The 16903-nt window shown below is 36.9% G+C and overlaps 2 protein-coding genes across 4 annotated transcripts; both read right to left on the reverse strand.

Moving 5' to 3' along the window:
- Positions 1 to 423: 423 nt before the first annotated feature.
- LOC307154145 (uncharacterized protein) lies at positions 424 to 7226 on the reverse strand. 3 transcript variants are annotated; one of them, XM_079898912.1, is made up of 8 exons: positions 7022 to 7168; positions 6611 to 6720; positions 6175 to 6486; positions 4602 to 4793; positions 4028 to 4190; positions 2949 to 3269; positions 2571 to 2638; positions 424 to 1169 (listed from the first exon to the last, which is right to left on the reverse strand). In XM_079898912.1, the coding sequence occupies exons 4-8, from the start codon at positions 4791 to 4793 to the stop codon at positions 1074 to 1076; spliced, it is 840 nt and encodes a 279-aa protein (XP_079755038.1). In that variant the 5' UTR covers positions 6175 to 6486; positions 6611 to 6720; positions 7022 to 7168; the 3' UTR covers positions 424 to 1073. The 3 variants fall into 3 exon arrangements, with proteins under 3 accessions (XP_079755038.1, XP_079755037.1, XP_079755036.1); XM_079898911.1 differs by lacking the exon at positions 6611 to 6720 and having other exon boundaries at positions 7022 to 7226; XM_079898910.1 differs by lacking the exon at positions 6611 to 6720 and having other exon boundaries at positions 6175 to 6422; positions 7022 to 7215.
- Positions 7227 to 10807: 3581 nt separating this feature from the next.
- LOC307154150 (uncharacterized protein) lies at positions 10808 to 15535 on the reverse strand. The gene is made up of 6 exons (XM_079898917.1): positions 15045 to 15535; positions 14601 to 14700; positions 12940 to 13529; positions 12647 to 12849; positions 12364 to 12523; positions 10808 to 11242 (listed from the first exon to the last, which is right to left on the reverse strand). The coding sequence occupies exons 1-6, from the start codon at positions 15121 to 15123 to the stop codon at positions 11091 to 11093; spliced, it is 1284 nt and encodes a 427-aa protein (XP_079755043.1). The 5' UTR covers positions 15124 to 15535; the 3' UTR covers positions 10808 to 11090.
- Positions 15536 to 16903: the final 1368 nt, after the last annotated feature.

A 16903-nucleotide genomic window follows, 5' to 3' on the forward strand; every position in this document is an offset into this window, starting at 1 on the left:
AAGTAGTTTTGAAACCAGTACTTTTACTTGAGTAAAAAGCTTGAGTTGATACTTCAACTTCTACAGAAGTCTTTTTAAACCCTAGTATCTATACTTCTACTTGAGTAATGAATGTGAATACTTTTGACACCTCTGCTTTTGTTCTTACCTGCATAGATCGGAAGTACCAGCTGCAGATGGTTCTAACCCAAGGCCCAAAAGTATATTGGTCTATCCTCCCATACACACAGTATAGAAAAAAAAAAAACATCTTGACTGTGTGCTTATAGGTCCTTTAGGGTAATGATGAATGATAAAAATTAATAATAATAAAGTGGCTTTCTAAAATTTTCAGCAGTAAACATCATTAAATGCATTTAGGGTGCAATGTGCATATATGTTTGCTCTTAAAATCAAGAGTATATGAAGGAACAGAACCAGTGACACATTTCAAAACATTTTATGAGTCCACTCATCAAACACAGAAAACAGATAATGTTCTGTGCAACAGAACACAGGAATAAACCAGAACTGCTATGTCTTAACACTGAAAGACAAAATTACAAATCATACAAGGCATTTATCTTCAGGATGAACTTTGAATATCTCTTGGCTCCCAGGAGTTTTTCCACTTTTTCCCACTGTAAGACAGCAAAATGTTTAGTAACAATGCTCATTACTGGAATATAAATACTATCTTGGTTATGTACAATAAGACAGTGTTTTCAGGTATGTAATCCATATAATGTAATTGTTTGAAAATATGCATTCAGCAGATGATTTAATTATTCTCACTGCACTTAGAATGTGTCAGATAGTAATACATTTTCACTCATTTGGTTGAGTGTTTAAAATCAATTTTAATCTCATTGTTCAAGACAAAAAAAATGCAGTTATCAACAAAGGCTTTATAAAAACTAAGAGTGGTGGAAAATATTAAAGAATAGATAAAGCACACCACATTTCAAATTATCTTTTAATTACACTGAAGTCTGAAGTCCTGATCAAACTGCAACTTCAGTTGCAACGGAACAAATGTTTATGTAATGTTTTTTTCTCCAATGTTTTTATAAACATTTTTTTTCTTAGTTCTGTCAATTTTCTACAGTACAGCATGAGCATATAAACTTCAAATAATATGCATAGCATCCAGAGCAAGGATGCCACTGCACCAACACCTCCGCATGACCCTTAGCAGAAACAGAAAGAAACATGGGTTTATGTTAATGACATTTACTTGCAACACATGAAGTTAGACATACATCTGCTGAACGGTAAATACAAAAAAATAAGTCCAAGTAAAAATAAACAAAGTGAAATTAATAGCTAGTTGACTAAAAACTTTAATTAATAAATATTAGCACAATTCACTTTATTACTATATACAATACAATTTTGTAATATATATGGAACTGCAGTTTTTATTTTTGTCACACTACCATTGCTATGGTTAAAGCGCCCCTATTATGGAATTTTGAAAAGTACCTTTCATGCAGTGTGTAACATAGAACTAAGTGAACAAAAAAATCCTGCAAAGTTTTAAATATGAAAGTTCACCATATAAATAGTTATTGTCTCTCAAAAGTGAGAGTCGATTCTGAATCAGTCGAATGAATTGTTTTTCCAGCGAGTAATTTTTCCTACAAATGATCTTTATTGGCCACGCGCACATATTGCGCACACCGTAGACACCAGGGAAAACATTCAGCTTCAGCTGATAACTGTCATGTCGGCTGTTCTAAAATGCGACGCAGAAGAGACTGTCAGTGAGTCAGTGGCTACTATGGCAAGCCGTTTTAACTTTTATTTATTTCCAGGATATGAATTATTGATATCAAAAATGTAATTCTTGATATCTGTAATTATATTTTCACTAGTGAAATGTCACCATAGGCTGCCATTCAAAATAAATTGTTGATATCAAGAATTGATTTCTAGTAAGTAGAAATATAATTTTTGATATCAATTTGATATCAGTAACATTGTTACTAGTAAAAATGTGAATTCCTGATATCAAGAATTACGTAGTTACTAGTAAAAATGTCTATTCTAGATATCAACAATTACATTGCTACTAGTAAAAATGTTAATTTTTGATATCTGAAAATGTATTTCTGAATATTATTTCAGATATCTAAAATGGCTTTCTTACTAGTAACAATCACATTCATGATATCAGAAATTAACATTGTCACTAGTGAAAATGCAATTATTGATATCAAAAATGAACATTGTTACTAGTAGCAATTCAATTGTTATCAAGAATAGACATTTCAACTAGTGACAATTTAATTCTTGATATCAAAAATTAAGGTTTTTACTAGTAAGAATTGTATTTCTGATATGTGAAACTGGAATTTCAACTAGTAAGAAATCTTTTCTTGATATCAACAATGGATTTTGAATGGCAGCCTGTGGTGACATTTCACTAGTGAAAATACAATTACAGATATCAAAAATGATAGTTTCTACTAGTAGAAATTCAATTGTTGATATCAAGAATTATCATTTTAACTAGTGAAAATGTAAATGCTGATATCAAGAATTGCCATTGTTACTAGTATTTCAGTATTTTGTATTTTGAAACAAACCTCCCTGATTCTTTTCTTCAAAATTTTTTTGTAGGGGAAACTGGTTGAGTCATCATGCATGGGGCATTCTGAAACACATAAAAATGTGGTTATAATTTGTAAAAGTAAAAGAAAAAGTTCAACAAACAATCAACAAGAGGTCTTGGGTATGTTATGGTCACAACAATGAATAGCTTACTATAAATATGTTGCAATATGTGCAAAAGAACATATTACAATGTACATTTGTAGAATTCTAAACCAGTCTTTTAAAAAACAAAACAATGAGAAAGGCCCTGTTCTTTAAGCTCTAAAACTGTGATCACGTTGCAAAAATCAAACATAGCTTTGATTCATATGTAAAAATAAATAAAAATAAATAAACAAATCCACACATACCTTTATGGTCTGCTTTCTTCTTTCTTTTTTTTCCTGAGGAAGATACTGGACCTGGACTGCCTAGCTCAGTGGACAGTTTAGAATTGAAAGAAAGAGTTGAGGCTGGTGGCAGAGGAGAGGCCAGAGAAGAAGAAGAAGAAGGTAAAGGACTAGACTCAGATGAGAAGAAAACAGGATGAGGAGCCAAAGAGGAAGATGCAGGAGGAATGAGAGGTGTTTCAGACTCAGGGCTGAGCAGATGTGTAGACTCTGCTGTATCTGCTGATGGAGTCTCTGAGGTGTTTGTTGCAGAACTTGCAGAACTGCTTGGTGCAATAGCCACTGTTGGATAAAAGAAACTGTGATGTGGACATGAGAGTAATAATAATAATTCAATAATAATTCAGCAAAAATAAATAAATAATAAAATAAAGTTGTATTATGTTTTTAAAGTATAGTTTTATTTATTTTGTATTACGTTTAAGTCCACCTATGAATTGTATTTATTAATGTAATATCAATTTAACATTATCAAAATAATATCCTGCTCAAGTTTTCTTATGTAATTTCCCCTGTGAAAAAAGATTGGGAGTATTGTTTATATATACAATTTTTTAAGGTGAAGAAAAATAAGTAAGGGATAATGTATAGTGAGCCGGTTGTTATAGTGAATAACAACCCCGACAGGCTGATCGGGATCCCGACGCGAAGCGGAGCTTGAATCAGCCTGAAGGGGTTGTTATTCACTATAACAACCGGCTCACTATACATTATCCCGCTTATTACATGGTTACCTACATAATAAATAAATAATTTAACACAAATTACTGATTTAAAAAAGAAGTTTATTGATTTAAAAATGATTGTATTGCTTCCGCTAAAGAAAATAGTCCGTTCCGCGTCCATAGCAACGCTCTGTTTTTCATGGCAACGGTCTGTTATACTTCGATCAAGAAATAACAGACCGCATTCTACATTGGAATTCAGCCAAGCCATGTAATAAAAATAAATAATAATCATAATAATATATAATGTAGGATGCACTAATAAGCAATTAAATATGTGAAAATTTGCATGCATTGCACATTTGTGTTTATTACCATTAAGAAGACTTTCATACAACCTCTTTATGGTAAGAAAAGCATCCTGAGTTTCTTCTGTATCCATCTTCCATGGACAGAAGCACTCAGCAGAAAAACCATTCAAGGTTCTCCTGCCAAGGAGAAAGAGTGGGAACCTCTCTAAAAGTTCCCACTTGTGGATCTGGAATAACATTGAGACAGAATTATAAAACTAATAAGAGAGAGAGATAGAGAGACAGAAATTAGCTTGAATGGTTTAGTCATTGTGATACTATTACAGTACTTTTTATTCTATTTCAGGGGTGTTCAATCCTGCTCCTGCAGGGCCACTATCCAGAGTTTAACTCAAACCCCACTTAAACACACCTGAACCCGAAGTTGGAGCTAAACAATGCAAGACGCAACTTCTAATTTAGTGTTCTTTATCAGACCTGAGTACACTGGACACACACAGATGTTACACCCCAGTCGTTGTGCACTGAAAAAAGAATTGCTGAAACTTATATAAATATAACAACGACATGTGTAAAAGCTAAATATCAGGGATTATTTACTTACTATTTTATGACTAACATCTGAAATATAAACCTACCAGTAGATTTGTTGCATCATAAACTTTGTTCACACTGCAGTTTTTTTGCCGGTCTATCCATTCTTGGGAAAGCTGTTTCTTCTTCTTCTCCAGCTTCTGCTTGTATGGCTGCTTAGCATAGCAGTGTTGACATGTTTTGCTAGCTACTCCAATTTTTTTCCTGCATATGCAGCAATCCTTTAGAGTAGGCATCTGTAAAAAGAAACATAAATAATAAGTGTTATGAGGGGATAATTAATATGTTTTCACCCCTATGTTGACAAGAGTCACAGTCTTCAAAAATATCGTCACCACAGTGACCTAACTTTCAAAACATTTAAAGAAAACTGAAACAGTATAATGCTACTCAGAAACATTTTTTTTCCAGGATGAATAGGGGAATATTAATTAATATTCATGATGGAAGTCATCCCTGACTGGTCTGATAACCTACACCAACCCCACCCCTAAACCTAACCATCAATGGGGGTCTGACCAATCAGGGAGGACTTCCATCATGAATATTAATCAGTATTCCCCTACCATCCTGGGAGAATTTTTTTAATACAAGGCAATGTTGGAAAATATATTTTGCAGCGATTTTTGTGTGAGCATATCAGTGAACACCCCTGACCACTCAGGTGGTCCACAGAAAGCTAAAATTCTTGTGTCAGCAGCATTTGTCCAAATTTCAATCTTAACCATTCTATTTCATCAGAAACGATCTGAAAACAGTGCTTTAAGTGTAAAAAAACGAACTTGTCCTTTAATCAAAATCCGAAAAGTTATTTCCGGTCTGGAATGGCGTTCCTTCTCTGATGAAGTCAGTTTGACGGCTTGGGTTGAAAACGCTTAACCACTCCCCTCAAACTGCTAGTCTGCTATGAGCGAGATGTAGAGGAGGAGCGCTAGAGTAAAACCCTTCCCTCTGTTCAATATTGCCTTTCACTTGCAACTTCCAGGTCACAGGGACTTTTTTTTTTTGTATTAGTGTTAGACTATTATTGGAAGCATCAGAATGCAGCTATAGAAGAGGTTTTAGATCAAATGTCATAATACATGAGAGAGAATATAGGGCACTATATGTCACTTTGAGTGATTTATTGCCCTTAAGCCCCGCCCCCTTTTTGACCGTGGGAAATTCCCACGCTTGCCCCGCCCCTTCTACCCCATACCTCCCACCTCCGGACAGATCACGTGACCGTGGGAATTTTCCCACGGTACCCTTCCCTACAAAACATCCCCACCCCGCCCCACTTCTGAACAGGTCACGTGACCGTGGGAAAATTTCCCCACGATCCACATTAAAACGTTAAAACAACGTATTAAAATTATATCAAGCAAATAGTTCTATTTTCTAATACATTTGAACAAAAGTTGTACATTCACAATTACATAGTGTTTAAAGGTGTATAAAACGTTGTATAAAGTTAAAATACACGTCTTTAGCGTTTGTAAAATGTTAAAACATTAATGAAAAAGTTTAAATTGCATTATCTTAAAGCTATCAAAATGTATTAGTATTAAGACATTAAACAAATATTAAAACATATCAAACGCATAAACACACACGTACAATTAAAAACTGACTTACGTTTTTACAATTTCACTTGTTGAAAGAAGAACAAAGGTTATCCAACTTTGTGTAAAGTAATATCCTGGGAGCTCAATGAAACACGTCCGAACACGGGAGAAAGGAGTCAAGACTGACAATAGCTACCGCTGCACAGGAGCCAGACCTAGGCTCCGCCCCTAGACTCCTCCCACACTAAGACACTCCCACGTCAGGTGGTGAAGAGGCGTGGGAAAAGACGACAAACAGTTCCCACGCTTCGCTAAAGACTGACACACACACACACACACACACACACACACACACACACACACACACACGTTCACACACACACTTACGGAGAAGTAAAAAAGTTAAGAGTTTTTTCCCCATTAAAAACATACATTTAGTATTTTATATAAAGCATCTTTAAAAAAAAGTGTTTCAAACACAATCACAATATTAAAAACTGACTTACGTATTTATATTTCCGTTTTGTTGTTGTTGAAAGGAGAACAAGGTAAGTTATTCACCTCAACGATCTCCAAAGGTTTAGAGCTTCAAAATCCTCATGCTGCATTAGCAGTGCTATGCAAAATAAGTTTATCTGGTGTTTTTGTCAAATGAGAAGTTTATACTATGTATCATCTTTATACTTTAATTAATTTTACTCTAATTCGTTTTTATAACTATCATTTATCTCTTTTTAATTCCTTTCTATCTAAATCTGTTGAATTGTCAGTGTATGATTTTAACTTTCAGCCCAAAGACTTTTGAGTTTAAGAGTTTTTTTTCCATTACAAAAAATAAATACATTTAGTATTTTATATAAAGCATCCTTTTTTAAAAAGTGTTTTAAACACAATCACAATATTAAAAACTGACTTACGTATTTACATTCCCGTTTTGTTGTTGTTGAAAGGAGAACAAGGTGAGTTATTCACCTCGACGATCTCCAAAGGTTTAGAGCTTCAAAAATCCTCATGTTGCATTAGCAGCGCTAAATGTGACCATTCAATTCTATATCACAAGAAGAAATGAAAGTTTGCAAGTGAGACCGGAACCCCAACGCTGGTCCCACCCACAACACACGCACACACAGCCATTGGAGGCCTCCGGATGACACAGACGTATGGAAGGCCAAAAGGGTCAAAACGTGTGAAACTGTCGTGTAAACACGTAAATTATTAGACATTAGCACCACCTACTGGTTTGGTGCTCTTGCTCAAACACACAGAACCTAATTAGATTAAGGTTGTAAAAAGCCGTTTTTAATGTGAAAATACATGTTGAACAATGCATTTTCAGAATATAGGATACAACTACATATAATAATTATTTTAAATGGGCCTATTTAGACAGTTAAGTTAACTATAACTAATCAAGCCCTGAAAGGCATGACCATTTTCACAATCACAATAGAAATTGTGTAAGGATAATTACACATTTCTCCAAACAGTATTTCCATGTACACTTATACCATATTTCTAAAGCATCTTTTTATAATTTAACCTCTATGCATTTGTTAGAGAGCCCCTTCTGATAACACCATTAAGCCTTATGAATCTGAGATAGTGCATTGTTTTGCTGTGTTTTTCGAAGTTAGTACATATATATATATATATATATATATATATATATATATATATATATATATATATATATATAACAAAGTTATTTATATTACAACACACACACTACACTTTGCACATTATATTACATTACACACACAAACACATATATTTTACAAAGTTATTTATATTACAACACGCACACTACACTTTACAAATTATACTACATCACACCCCCCCCCCCTTATTTATATTATTTATATTATACACACATGCGTATGTCATAATAATAATCTAAGACGAGAGTGGCTTGAATTATTAATAATTGAAATGAGACAGAATTCCTGCCATAAAATGACATTTTACAATGGATATTCAAATGTGAAATCTGTGAATATAAGACCAACAATTATTAAAATAAACTGTAATATTACTACACAGAACAAGAGATTATGCTATATTCTCGCCAATGTTTGGATAGATTTGGAGATTACACTCGTGATCTATCTATTCAGTTTCCTGCAAGTTATACCCTTCCGTCAGTGTCGTTGGCTTATGATGGCTGATGAGGTATGCTCAGCGTTGTGCTTGCGTCACTCTATCATGAATAATTCAAATAAAATAAAGGTGTTGTGTCACGTTGACACTGCCTGTCGTAACTGTTTGTAATCATTCTCATGACTATTAATGTGATGATGCACACCTTCGTTGTATTGTATTTATTCATGAGATTGTGAACGAGCTCTTACCTAATGGATACGTTGAGCCTACGTCACCTGGCATCTTCAGTTTGGTGCACGCCCGTGATGCGCATCGTATAGTAAATACAGAGACGTGAAAACAAACAGCACAAAACATAGCTACTTTCGGTTTTAATAAACACTGTTAAACATATTACGGTGGGTTGTATACCTTGAAAATAGTTATTTTTTTACTTTATTTAAGTTTGTCATGTGTTGCTTCGCGATTAGCGCGACAGTCTGCCATTATATGCAATCAAAATACCGTTGCATTTGGAATCAATACGATTTGATGTTGTTTCAGAGTTATGAATTATTTATCTTCGACTTCGAATTATCCCCCCATGTCTATTAACAGAGAGTTGGCTAAGTGAATGTCCCTAGCCTAACCCATTTCTCATTTTTTTTTTCCTCAGAGATGACATTTGGTAGCATATAATTAAATAATCGATATCAATTATGTAAAAAAATAATTTAAGTCCTTAAAATAAAAATATGAGCACAACTGGCACAACTAATCAAATGACAAAATTTAGAAATTGGATGCAGTTATTATAAACGTCATTATAAACTGAATAATAAATAAGTAAAGATAGATAGATGACAGACAGACCCTTACGAATATAGGCTTACAGTTTTACTATAGAAAAATAATAATAAATTGGTCTTCTGTGGTCGACAGTGCGGTGAGGGTGAGAGTGCGCGCGCCAGACGGTCTCTCTCTCTCTCTCTCTCTCTCTCTCTCTCTCTCTCTCTCTCTCTCTCTCTCTCTCATTCTCTCTGGAGAATGTTGTCAAGGCTGGATCTGGATTTTCCCTTTGCCAGCAGAGATTAGGCCTATTGTCTGTGATGTGGACAAAGTCCTCCGGCTGGACCTGACATGAAGACTTGATACAGAAGCAGAAACAATCTCTCTCACTGACCTTGATTATGCAGTTGCGCAAATTTACAGGATTTGTTTGTTATTTGTGCTTGTGCAAGATAGCCATACCAGCCAGTAAAGTTCCATGGTTTCCAATGTGCCAGCACGCAAATCACGTGTGTGGTGTGTGTAATGTAGTATAATTTGTAAAGTGTAGTGTGCGTGTTGTAATATAAATAACTTTGTAATATATGTGTTTGTGTGTGTAATGTAATACAATGCGTAAAGTGTAGTGTGTATTGTAATATAAATAACTTTGTTATTTGTTATATATATATGTATGTATATACAATATATATATATATATATATATATATATATATATATATATATATATATATATTAACTTCGAAAAACACAGCAAAACAATGCACTATCTCAGATTCATAAGGCTTAATGGTGTTATCAGAAGGGGCTCTCTAACAAATGCATAGAGGTTAAATTATAAAAAGATGCTTTAGAAATATGGTAGGCCTATAAGTGTACATGAAAATACTGTTTGGAGAAATGTGTAATTATCCTTACACAATTTCTATTGTGATTGTGAAAATGGTCATGCCTTTCAGGGCTTGATTAGTTATAGTTAACTTAACTGTCTAAATAGGCCCATTTAAAATAATTATTATATAGTTGTATCCTATATTCTGAAAAGACATTGTTCAACATGTATTTTCACATTAAAAACGGCTTTTTACAACCTTGATCTAATTAGGTTCTGTGTTTGAGCAAGAGCACCAAACCAGTAGGTGGTGCTAATGTCTAATAATTTACGTGTTAGCACGCAATTTACGTGTTAACACGTCATTTACGCGTTAACACGTAATGACGTGTTAACACGTAAATTGCGTGTTTACGCGTAATTTGCGTGTTAACACGTAATTACGTGTTTACACGACAGTTTCACACGTTTTGGCCCTTTTGGCCTTCCATACAGACGTGACGTGACGTCACTCCGAGGGTTACCCCCCAAAACAGCCAGTCAAGTCTCTCCTCACAAACAGCGGAACTTTGAATGTAACTCATCTCGGAGCTATCAAACTGCAGTGAATCGCTTTCTTACACATCCATTGGAACACGATTAAGTTATCCGGGGTTACGCCCAGATAGCAAAATTGTTCCGGGCCTTTTATGGCCCAAACACTGTTCTTAGTTTTGGCAATCATACCGCGAGGAATGCAGGGCCAAAACCGGCCCTAACAGTTTTGCCAAAAGCATGCCAGAAAGCTGCCAGAAAAATGCCAATGTCTTACCAGACGAGAGCCAGAAGACCCTAAATTGGCCCATATTCATGCCATAATATCGCCATTGAAAAGCCAGATGTCTCCCGAGCACAGGCCACAACTCTGCCAGATTATACTAAATAACTAATTTGGCCCATATTCAATATCGGCGCTTAACAGCAACCATGCAATTCAAAGATAAATCAAACCAGGAAACCATAACTGCTGAAAATTAGTGTTTATTTTCAATCAACATAAACATATGACCTAAATAGGTAAACATTTACAATTATTCATTTTTTTATACAAATAAAATGTAAGAAAATAAAATCTAAAAACTTTTATAATACAAAGCATGGTTTTAGAAATCACTAGTAAAACCTTGAAACCATGTGTAAACCATGAAAGACCACCAACTTATGAACGGTAGTGTATGTTAAAGTGTGGCCAGAAACGGGCCAAAGTGGAACGTATATGTGTGTGTGTCTGACTTTGTGTTAATGTGTTATGTGTTGGTGGGTGGCTGGTGGTGGAGGACTGTGCTTCTCCTCCTTCTACCCCCCTCTCGATCGCCAGCCAAATACAACCAACGCCTCAACCATTGCTCCACCTCCTGGTTCGTGGATTCTCTGCATCCAGGATTTCTCCGAATGGCTTCTAGAAACAAACAAATAAAGATATCATGGCAGGTTTCAGAGTTTAAATATAAGACTTAAAGACAAAGTAAAGACAGGCAAAGCCATTTAAACTTAAATTTCATTTAGGCCTTTAAGTTTAAGGAGAACTCCGGTCAATTTTAACATTGAGCTCATTTTTTTTTAAATTTGGAGTGTTGTCAATACAGAGAACAACGACAAAAATCGGTGTTGCCTACACCGTGTTATCCTCTTTTTAAAATTTGCACCCTGTTGACTTCAATAGGGCAAGTTTTAAACCTGCTTTTAGCCTCTTAACATCCTTGATGTGTCATTACAAGTGCCCAGCCAATGTGAGTGATTCCTTCAGAGTGAACACGAGTGAATCTGACTGCAGTAGATGTGAAAGATATGAATAAAAGTGATGTTAATTCAGCCAGCGCTCACACCTGTATTTACTTCCTGTTTTTGGTCGAAGTCCACAGTAGTCGATTGTCGAGTTCACGCGCATAGGTTTAGTTACCTATGATCACGCGCGTGAACTCGACAATCGACTACTGTCGATTGGCTAAAAGCAGGTTTAAAACTTGCCCCATTTAAGTCAACAGGGTGCAAATTTTAAAGAGGATAACACGGTGTAGGCAACACCGATTTTTGTCGTTGTTCTCTGTACTGACAGCACTCCTAATTTACAAAAAAAATAGCTCAATGTTAAAATTGACCGGAGTTCTCCTTTTAGTCCCATTCTTCTGTTGACTTTGTGTGACAGACTTAAGGGAAAGGGACAGCATAATTTGTTCATACAGTTTCTTTACCACTATGGAGTTAAACAGGCACAGACCTTACAAAAGAGATTTATACATAGCCTGACAAGCCAGACTACAGTATATCATAATGTGTAGTCTGACCACGAACGACAGACTAACACACGACTATGGTTATTTTGAAAAACAAAGACATTACTCTGCATTTATGCCCTTTGTGTACAAACAAAGAATTTGCCTCTAAAAACGGTGGCCACTACACTGAGGCGGCCAAGAGCCTTTATTCACCCTGTATTGAGGGGTGGCAGCTCATCGAAGTGACTACGAAGCTTAAATTAACCTAAAAATGTTGTCTGGTACATCTAATCAACACTTTTACCTGTAACAACATTTTTGACTTCTAGGCCCTGGAATGATGCTTTGCCATGGAGGCCAGTCCAATTTATTTTGCAGGCCAAGTCATTCTGAAGAAGCATCTTCATGACCCTCCACACAGTGTCCTTGAGGGTCACGCCCCCAGCAAGGCCCAGTGACAGCACCTGGAAGAATAAAAAAATAAAAGTTTTGAAAATATGAATATTCATTGCGGAGAAAAAAATGCAAAGAAAAAAAAGTTCAGAAAAAAATCTGGTCCAAATACTAATGATAAAAGTAATTATTACCAAGTCCTTTCTCTTCTCTGGCTTTGTCTTAATGTCGCGGTCCAGCGCCAAAAGAGCCTCAACATCCCTCAAAGGCAGGAAACTTCTGTCCATGTGGTGTCCATGTGGTGTAGGTGTAGAAGAAAGATCCTGAACAATCCGCAGCAGATTTCTTTGCATATCACACATCACCTCCTGCTTGGCAATGATCTCTCGTAGTAATGCTGAAACCAGAACATTTTAAAAACTGTTCAGTCCTTGCTAGCTATAACATAGAAATGTATTGTAAATGGGAATAGAGCATAAGGTCTCACCAGAGTGCAGGTCCATCTCAGAAGCAGCATGAGGGGCAAGATGGAATGGCTCAGGAGTTCCATGGTGGCGAGACGATGGAGGGGCAAGATGAAATGGCTCAGGAGTTCCATGGTGGCGAGACGATGGAGGGGCAAGATGGAATGGCTCAGGAGTTCCATGTTGGCGAGACGATGGAGGGGCAAGATGGAATGGCTCAGGAGTTCCATGTTGGCGAGACGATGGAGGGGCAAGATGGAATGGTTCAGGAGTTCCATGGTGGCGAGGCGATTGAGGGGCAAGATGGTAGGATGGCTCAGGAGTTCCATGGTGGCGAGACGATGGAGGGGCAAGATGGAATGGCTCAGGAGTTCCATGGTGGCGAGGCGATTGAGGGGCAAGATGGTAGGATGACTCAGGAGGTCCAAGGGCGTGAAACGGCTGCAGAGAGGCAAGTTGACTAGCTGGCGGAGATATTTCATCTGATGAGGAAATGGCGTCACGCAACAGTGACGGCAGAGGTGGAATGGAGGGCACCTTAGGGAGGACTGGTTTGCGCTTCACAGGCTCCTCATCAGACTCCTCCTGACTCGAGAGGAAGCGCTGGTTTGGTCTTTGAAGAGAGAAAAATAACTAAAATTATTTACAACCCCACAGCCATGAAAGGTCCGTTTACCCTGCCTACTATGAAGAGACCCATCTATGAATAAAACTCTACAAAACTGAGGTTTTAAAGTAAATTAAATCCCACAGTTACGGCTTCTCACCAACTACCCCACATACAATTTTTTTCAGTGCTACTTCTTACAGAAATTTGGCAACTTAAATGCTTAAATCTTTTTACATGCCTTAGGGTGTATTCACACCTGCCTGGTTTGGTTCGATTGAATCAAACTCTAGTTCGTTTCCCCTCTTGGTGCGGACCTTTTGGGCAGGTGTGAATACAGCAATCGAACTCGGGTGCGGGCCAAACAATCGAACCGAGACCCAGCTGAAGAGGTGGTCTCGGTACGGTTCCAAACGAACTCTGGTACGGTTCGTTTACGGTGTGAACATGAACCGACCCAACTGCAGAAAACTGCGCCTTTTTATTTGACTGCTCTTATGAGGATACTTAACAAAACTGACATTTTGGCATAATGGTGTCTAAAGCGAGCGAGCAAGAGCGTGCGCACGGCAGAGAGAGGGAGTGAGAGATCTTGCGTGTGTGTGCCAGCTAGTGTGCCTCACGAAGCGCATGTAAGGACCCAAGCAATCAATTGTCAGTGCGGGCTGGCTTTTATCTATACCATCGTTTCTTCATATTGCGTTTGTAGAGAATAACACCAAATCAGTAAAATAACAAATATTACATTACGAAATATCTCCATGCTGAGCCTGTTTGTGCACTTCCTGCTTTTCCCTGCTTGAGAATTCCTGTCCAATGAATGGACGACCTTAGCACACGTGTGGTTTTGTTTACACATTTTGGTTCACTTGCAAAAAGAGCAGTGTGAAAGCGAAACGTACCAAACAAAAAAAAATAAAAATCAACATTCGATTTGGTCCGGACCAAAGCAAGTGAACTATCGGACTTTCCTGGTGCGAATACACCCTCAGTTTCAAGACAAACATTATGTAGACAAACTGAGCAAAATCTGAGTGCAACACACATTATCCTGGATTCAGCAGATTTGCAACATACCTGGTTTTTCTTTTTTCTGGCCTCCCCTCCTCTGCTTCTGACTGGAGGTCTGTGTCATCTTCTGCCCGGCGAAGTTTCAACCTTGCCTCACTAAAGCTACCTGTCAAGAATGGGAACCAAGTGAAAAACAAAGCTTTACCCAAAACGGTATTAGTGTTGTGAGATTTGATCATGATTGTTATATATTAAATCATTCGGTTCTTGTAATGTCTGCATCCCAGTGTCAACTTTACATTACAAAAAACAAATAAATACACTTAATGACACCAGTCATGAACATAAGTGTTATTAAATGTTCATGATGTGGGTCATGCTAATAAGGCTCACTCTTATGTAGACACCTTCAAATAAAGTGTCACTGTTACATTTAAATTAAGAAATACATAAAAAAGGTGACTTGATTTAGTCTTGAACCATGAACAATGGATTAAAGTGAACACTCACTTGCTTTATAAAGAACCCTGATGTCATAACTTGTCCAGGTCTCCTTAGGCATCTCAGAGTTCTTGATGGCCTTCAACATGGCATCGAGTTTGTAGTTCGGCCATTTACAAACCTCTCCTTCTACCCACACATCTGGCACCACCTCCACTTCATTTGTCTTAATGAAGCTCACTATGAAATACACTGAGAATTGGGGTTGGGGTTAGGGTTAGGGTTAGGGCTGGGCGATATATCGCACGATATTGTTATGCGCATCTCATCAGTAAAGCCGGTTCCTTGATTAGTAGTAAATCACCATCACCTGCTTTCAGATGGAGCGGCATTTACTACAAAGAGCCGTAGTTAACTGACAAGCTGAGCCATATCGCATTAATATCGCGGATGTATCGCCAGCGATAATTAATGCGAAATGGCTCAGCTTGTCAGTTAACTACGGCTCTTTGTACAAAGGATTTCTAAAAGGAGAACTCCGGTCAATTTTAACATTGAGCTCATTTTTTTGTAAATTTGGAGTGCTGTCAATACAGAGAACAACGACAAAAATCGGTGTTGCCTACACCGTGTTATCCTCTTTTTAAATTTTGCACCCTGTTGACTTCAATAGGGCAAGTTTTAAACCTGCTTTTAGCCTCTTAACATCCTTGATGTGTCATTACAAGTGCCCAGCCAATGTGAGTGATTGCTTCAGTGTGAACACAGTGAATCTGACTGCAGTAGATGTGAAAGATATGGATAAAAATGATGTTATTTCAGCCAGCGCTCATACCTGTATTTACTTCCTGTTTTTGGTCGAAGTCCACAGTAGTCGATTGTCGAGTTCACGCGCATGATCATAGGTAACTAAACCTATGCGCGTGAACTCGACAATCGATTACTGTGGACTTCGACCAAAAACAGGAAATAAATACAGGTATGAGCGCTGGCTGAAATAACATCATTTTTATTCGTATCTTTCACATCTACTGCAGTCAGATTCACCGCGTGTTCACTCTGAAGGAATCACTCACATTGGCTGGGCACTTGTAATGACACATCAAGGATGTTAAGAGGCTAAAAGCAGGTTTAAAACTTTAAAAAGAGGATAACACGGTGTAGGCAACACCGATTTTTGTCGTTGTTCTCTGTATTGACAGCACTCCAAATGTACAAAAAAATGAGCTGAGCAATGTTAAAATTGACCAGAGTTCTCCTTAAACTTAAAGGCCTAAATGAAATGTAAGTTTAAATGGCTTTGCCTGTCTTTACTTTGTCTTTAAGTCTTATATTTAAACTCTGAAACCTGCCATGATATCTTTGTTTCTAAATGAATTTATTTGAAAGTCTTTTGATCAGAACAAAGTTTATTAAATATTTTGGATTATAAGTGAAGTACTGATAATCATATGCTGTAGAATCACAGAGCGGCTGCTAACAAATTAAATCAAACTATCTCAATAACTTTCATTTTTTAGATCACAGCATGATTATGCCAAAACATAATAAACACTATCAGATCACACTTTACTTTGTTCATTTGACTGTTATAAATCAATCACTAACAGCAGACAAACAACAGTACAATTTAAAGTAATCCTATAAGGGTCAAGAGCCCAACTAAAGCAAACACCCATCACCACAATGGTAACTTACAATTTGTGATTTTCTCCTTCAGTGATTCTGCTTGTTTATATCAGGTGTCTTCAATAATGCTCAATCATCACTAAATTAATCACTTAATTATCTAATTAATTTTAACGCTCTTGAGTGTTAATTTAACACTCATATTTTAACACTTTACACTCTTGAGTGTGGACTCATATATATACTCCCAGCCCCAGGAGTGTTAATTTAACACCGCTCCATCTGAAAGCAGGTGATGG

Source organism: Squalius cephalus, assembly GCF_949319135.1.
Source record: "Squalius cephalus genome assembly, contig: scaffold_54, whole genome shotgun sequence".
Classification (NCBI taxonomy): domain Eukaryota; kingdom Metazoa; phylum Chordata; class Actinopteri; order Cypriniformes; family Leuciscidae; genus Squalius; species Squalius cephalus.

What these genes read in the sequence shown, in the direction of transcription:
- LOC307154145 (XM_079898911.1), bottom strand. Translation starts at nt 4,793, where the DNA reads ATGCCTACTCTAAAGGATTGCTGCATATGCAGGAAAAAAATTGGAGTA. An exon ending in GAAGAAAGCAGACCATAAAG is followed by an intron (nt 2,639 to 2,948) that starts GTATGTGTGGAT and finishes TATGTGTTTCAG; the next exon opens with AATGCCCCATGCATGATGAC. An exon ending in TGAAGAAAAGAATCAGGGAG is followed by an intron (nt 1,170 to 2,570) that starts GTTTGTTTCAAA and finishes GTTTCTGCTAAG; the next exon opens with GGTCATGCGGAGGTGTTGGT.
- LOC307154150 (XM_079898917.1), bottom strand. Translation starts at nt 15,123, where the DNA reads ATGTTGAAGGCCATCAAGAACTCTGAGATGCCTAAGGAGACCTGGACA. An exon ending in TGAGATGGACCTGCACTCTG is followed by an intron (nt 12,850 to 12,939) that starts GTGAGACCTTAT and finishes TTCTGGTTTCAG; the next exon opens with CATTACTACGAGAGATCATT. An exon ending in CAGAGAAGAGAAAGGACTTG is followed by an intron (nt 12,524 to 12,646) that starts GTAATAATTACT and finishes TTATTCTTCCAG; the next exon opens with GTGCTGTCACTGGGCCTTGC.